The 5473-nt window shown below is 43.8% G+C and overlaps 3 protein-coding genes across 3 annotated transcripts; 2 read left to right on the top strand and 1 right to left on the bottom strand.

The window, feature by feature from the left end:
• Positions 1-1404: 1404 nt before the first annotated feature.
• Positions 1405-2071, top strand: MELLADRAFT_102790 (uncharacterized protein; the record flags this gene model as incomplete). Its single annotated transcript, XM_007405713.1, has 2 exons — positions 1405-1980; positions 2045-2071. The coding sequence occupies 2 exons, from the start codon at positions 1405-1407 to the stop codon at positions 2069-2071; spliced, it is 603 nt and encodes a 200-aa protein (XP_007405775.1).
• A 315-nt stretch (positions 2072-2386) lies between these two features.
• Positions 2387-3565, bottom strand: MELLADRAFT_92372 (uncharacterized protein; the record flags this gene model as incomplete). Its single annotated transcript, XM_007405509.1, has 3 exons — positions 2387-2827; positions 2897-3516; positions 3562-3565. 3 exons carry the CDS (start codon positions 3563-3565, stop codon positions 2387-2389), a joined length of 1065 nt encoding a protein of 354 aa, XP_007405571.1.
• Positions 3566-4187: 622 nt separating this feature from the next.
• Positions 4188-5433, top strand: MELLADRAFT_92371 (uncharacterized protein; the record flags this gene model as incomplete). The annotated part of the gene is made up of 5 exons (XM_007405714.1): positions 4188-4248; positions 4314-4855; positions 4942-4977; positions 5093-5197; positions 5254-5433. 5 exons carry the CDS (start codon positions 4188-4190, stop codon positions 5431-5433), a joined length of 924 nt encoding a protein of 307 aa, XP_007405776.1.
• Between the last annotated feature and the right edge of the window lie 40 nt (positions 5434-5473).

The following is a 5473-nucleotide window of genomic DNA, read 5'->3' as shown; positions in this document are numbered from 1 at the left end:
ACATCAGATACAGAGCCGATAATATGTTTCTTTACGGAATTACGCCTGGCCGACGAGAACAAAATAGTGATCAAATGAATTCTATACTCAGGCCTTTGATTTCTGAGCTTAAAGATTTGTGGCAAGGCCTCAGGTTCAGCAAAACATCACATCACCCGCACGGACGATTCATAAGTGTTGCTGTGTGGCCGCTTCTTGCAGACGTTCCCGCAATGAAGAAAATATCTGGATTTCCTGGACATAGCGCCACTAGATTTTGCTCAAAATGCTTCATTGTTTTGGACGATATCAATCTTGTTGACCATAAGATTTTTCAACAACGGACAACACTTGTGCACAAACGACAAGCAGAGAGATGGCGAGTGGCCAAATCCCCCGCGATTCGGGAGAAGCTGTTGAAAGAACACGGTGCCCGACATTCGGCATTTTACGAGCTACCGTATTGGCAGCCCCTCGAATTCGCTACTTTAGACATAATGCATTGCCTCATACTTGGCCTTTTAGCAGACCTTTCAAACACTTACCTCCACATTACGGATGCTGGGAAAGCTTTGAGAAAGCAACAGGATTCAAACATCGCCAACGGCCAATATCCCGGACAAACAAATGAATCAGTGCTTGGAAATCTTCGAGAAGATTCAATGAGCTTGAGCCACCAATCCGGTAGTAGTGCTCTAGACTTCAACTTTTCTTCAGATGCTTCATCCAACCGATCCCAATACAAGCGCGCTGCGAAAGATAAGTCGGGAACAGAAAGCAACTTTGAACCAAGTGAAGACGCACCCGAATCCGATGGGCGTTCCGATGACACCGTCCAGATCAATAGCGGCCCATGCCTCACTATCAACGAGCTTGAGGAGGTGCATAAGAGTATTGATAACACTCTTATTCCGTCATGGCTGACCCGTGTTCCAAATAAAATCGGAATGCCTTTTTCTGGAACTCCTAAGGCGGCAGAGTGGCTTATTTTATACACTGTATATATGGTCCTATCCCTAGTCCCCTATCATCACGATTCGGAACCTCAGTCAGATGCTTCCAAAATACACACAGCTATCACGCTTGCGATCCAGATCGTCAATCTGAGCGTCTCGAGGACGCTGACCACTGATGACCTCAAAACACTCCCAAATCTCCTGACGAGATATCGCACACATCTTTTAGAAGTATGGCCTGCAATTAAATCAAAACCAAACCTTCACTATGCGCAACATCTTGTAGCTCAAACACGACTCCTCGGACCACCTTCTTACACTGCATGCTGGTCTGGAGAACGTATAATAGGAACCATGGTAGCAGGTTTAAAAAGCGGAGATAGGGGTTAGTTTATCTGTGCCAATTATTATTGCAATTTCCTAATTTAACCTTTGTATTTGTTTTGTATTAGGTGTAGTTGGGAAGACCATGATCAGCAAACAAACCGAGCGATCCTATTTTCTCAACTTCCTCAAGAATGTCCCATCGGACTACGGAGAACAAATCGGCGCCGATATAATCCTTGGAACTCGCTCATCTCAATGGAAGCCCTTTTCACCATCCTTGGATGTGATCGCATCAACACGACCCATATTACAAGATATGGGGCTGGACACTTCAGTGAAATTCAATATGACAAAGTCTTGGAGGCATGGTGGTAAGAATTTTAGCATACATTCCGAACATGCGGGGAACAGCTACATAGAGTTTGACTACCAGGGGAGCAAAGGCTACGGTGTCATTCAACACATCATGCTCCCTGAGGGTCGCATGACCCCCATATTTGTGCTTCACTATTTTCACAACCTTGACCCCATCGATGAGAATCGAAGCCCTTATCGATTGTTGCCGCATTTGAATGCCACTGTCAAGTATAATTTGGACCTTTCACTTATATCTATTGGATCCCAGCATATTTTTGGTCATTGTGCTGCGCTTCATAACTCAGCTGGAACATATGGTATATCTAAACCAACAGTGTCTGTTGTCAGTCTTCGAAGCATGGTGAGTCTTTTCACCAGTATCTGTGCGCTTATCTTTCTAGAACTAACCACTTTATCTTCTTCAGGGAATTGCAGACATGACAACAACCTAGGAGCAGATGGCTCGATCGAAAAGACATTATTGGGAAACATACGCCGTGGCAAAATTTATTTTTCGATGTTGATTCTGTATACTATATATGATTAAAACATTTCACATTTAACTTTTTGAAGAACATATACACGCAATTTTTTTAACACCTTTTTATACTTGACCTATTGAACACACAAATAAAAAATACTATGAAATTGTAATAAAAACTAGTCATGAGAGTCATATCTATATACACAATACGTTTTGTTTTCCTGATCTGTTTCTCAACTTCATGTAAACACACATGGCTACTACTATACAAATTGAACACGAGCTACACAGCAAAATTTTGTATTTGATTTGGTAGTGTATTTATCCAACTTGAGACAGGCTTGATTCGAAGTGCAGTCTTCTCTTCAGGAGTTAAATATGCGAGGAATGTTGGCTCATAGCAGTTTTCCGGAAGGCCGGGACAAACGGCAGCTTTCGGATCATTGTGAGTAGCAGAGGTTCGACATTGATCAAACCTCTGGGATGCGAGTAATGGGCCTTGAGTCGAAGAACTGTACTTATAACTCAACTTGTCGATTTGATGGAGAACCTTTGTGTATTGTGGACTTCGCCAAATCAAGCCGACTGATGGATAGTGTGTGTTCTCGGGCTCCCATTCCGTTTCGGAACAACAGTCATGATGCGGTAGGATGTCGGAAGCTTGCTGATCAATCTTGGCGGCCAGGAGAAGACGGGATAGTGAATCACACCGATATTTAAACAACTTGAACAATCACAAGACATCAATATATTTTCCATGATCAGTTCATAAGGTGAATATCATAGAGCTTACCACTCTTTTTTTACGGCGGGTTTCCTTCTTGCGATATTTATCGTCAGATTGACGTTCTTGGCGGATTTCCACGGTACGACCTCGTATCCAACGGAGAACTATCCCAATACAGTTAGATTCTGTGTTGTGGGCCGAATCCACTGATTGCTTCAAGGCACCTTGCGACTTGGCATACTGCCAATGCTTGACAACGAATATAGCCATCGTACGGTTCCAGATATCTCTGTCGGCCTTTGCCCAATCGAATGTCAATCGGTTGATACCATGGCGTCTCAAGTCATTCTGGGCGAACATTTTGAATCTATCAAGTGGTGCTTCAGGTACCCCGTTGTCGACAGTCACCGGTTCGGTTAAAAATACTTGCCGGTCAGACATGATTTCGGCTTGAGTTAGAGGTCGTAGATGGCATCGTTCATCTACCGTAGGCCCAGGTGGATAGGCCTTCGTCGACTTGTTGTAACCAACTAAGAACCTAGTGAAGGTTGCCAATGAGTGGCAAATCGCCTCGGTGGGCTTTGGAAGAGTGTCGTACACCGAGGCGTTCAGTGCTTTCAAGGAAGTCGGTGCAGCTCCCTTTTTCCAGTGATGGGATGACCGAGCTGCATTACAGATGGAGGTTTCTCAACCTCAAATGCAAAGCGTGTTTGCGAAGAAAGTGTACTTACGCATGTCTAACCAATTCGAGTTTCAAGGATATTGGATTAGGATTGAAGAGGTAAGCTAGTGATGTGATATTGTTCTACCGATATCGCTCCCTCTATATATATAACATATGATTGTGACTCATGGTGGCTGAAAAGCTTTCGCCATGATTTCTTGTCTCAACGAGACACTGTCCAAGTCTCAAAGGGGAGGCCAAAATGACCCGCCGTTGAAAAAGAAAGGCGCTGCCAAGCCATTCTTTCAACATCCAACAGACAAACGACAAAATCAACCGTTTCAATTGCCTCTTAACAAAGGATTCATCTTTTCTAGAGATGAAACTGAATAAAAAGTTCGACAAATCTATTACACAACTCTCCGTGTGAGCACGCCGACTTGCTCACACGAGACGGACATGGTGTGAAAACATCAGCCACATCACCATCGGAAGCCAGTGTCAAGGTGTTGAGTTTGGCTGACAAATCTTGCAAGAAATGAATTCTACGAGCACCCATGGTGATGGGTTTGGGTGACGTCATTCTTGAAATTGGTAAACAGCTTCTTTTCTACTTTCTAGAATTCTACTTAACGATCAGTTCACTCTGTCCAATCAACCCTCTCTCACTTCACTTCTTCTTCACTCCCAATCATGGATCTGCCAGCATCAAGTAACGCATCCATAGCTGGAGACTTTGATATCCTTGACTTCGGTCAGTCTGTCTCATTCACCTTGCTGTTTTTAGACGCTCATAGACCTTCGTTTGTTTCTATCTAGCCATCGAGTGCTTGAATCACCTTCCGGGTCAATTTGAGGAGACAGTCCAACTACCTTCAGGCGCCTTACTAGAACCAATAGGGACTCCTGCTCGCACCGAGTTTGATAAATTGCATGAGGTGTTGATTCGGGTTTCCTTCAAGCTCGAGTTTGAGAAGCAAGTCAATGCTACCGAGGAAAAGACTGATGGGGTCAAGGATTCCAATTCCAAGGAGAAGAAGATTATCAATTCGAAAGACTTATCATCAGATGGAGAGGATCCATTCTTCAGGGCGTCACTTTATGGCAAGAGCTTCGACGACTTCAAGGATCTGTGTGTAGGCGTTAGCCTGAATATTCTTGAGAGACTGAGACCATTAGACCCGACCGACGAGTTCGAAGACTTGATATGGAAGGGCCGAGTGGGCAAAAAAGAGTTAACCCTTGACTCCTTCTCAGCCTTTGTTGAATTTGTCAATCGTATCTACCGATCAAACTGTAAGACTGGTGATGTGCTCATACGGAGCCCCAATGTAGCAGAAAAGAAAAAACAAGCCAACGCGGTAAGCCTTTTTGGTGTTTCTTTTTCATGTTTACTAATGTTTGAGATTGATGTATCTGATACTTTTACCAAATGGTCAAATGATAGAAAATCGATCAGATGCTTGAATTTGAGAAGACGATGGTGAGTTCTCACCTTTCGATTCGTTTTTTCTTCAAGATAAAACTGAATCTCTGCTCTATATGTCGTCTAGGCCGAGGAATAAATCACCCAAGACTTACAAAGCCGTTTTTGGAAGCTCGTCAGAGGCTTTCCCAAAGCTAACGTATTGACGGCACCATGGGATCCAAATTTTTACTATCAGCTCGCGCTGTTTTCGTCTAACACTTGGGCCATAGCCATTGTCAGTCAAATGCTTCTTGTTTCTCTGCCGAGTCTTGACTAATGTCATCTATTTAGATGAATGGAACTGCTACGCCGGACATGCCACCTGACTCAGTGGAATATCGCGAATATATGGCCGCATGTCGACGGCCTGACAGGTCTATACCTCCAAGTTCTTTACCCTATGAACGACGTTTTAAAAGACCTCGACCTCAAAACTTGGTGACCGAATTTGGAAAAAGAGTCCAAAGATAACTGATCTCCAGAGCCGGCTCAACATCCGGGCAACCTTAGA

Source organism: Melampsora larici-populina (genome assembly GCF_000204055.1).
Source record: "Melampsora larici-populina 98AG31 unplaced genomic scaffold MELLAscaffold_4, whole genome shotgun sequence".
Classification (NCBI taxonomy): domain Eukaryota; kingdom Fungi; phylum Basidiomycota; class Pucciniomycetes; order Pucciniales; family Melampsoraceae; genus Melampsora; species Melampsora laricis-populina.
The sequence above is the reverse complement of the archived record's forward strand: the minus strand, read 5'-3'. Positions and strand labels throughout refer to the sequence as shown.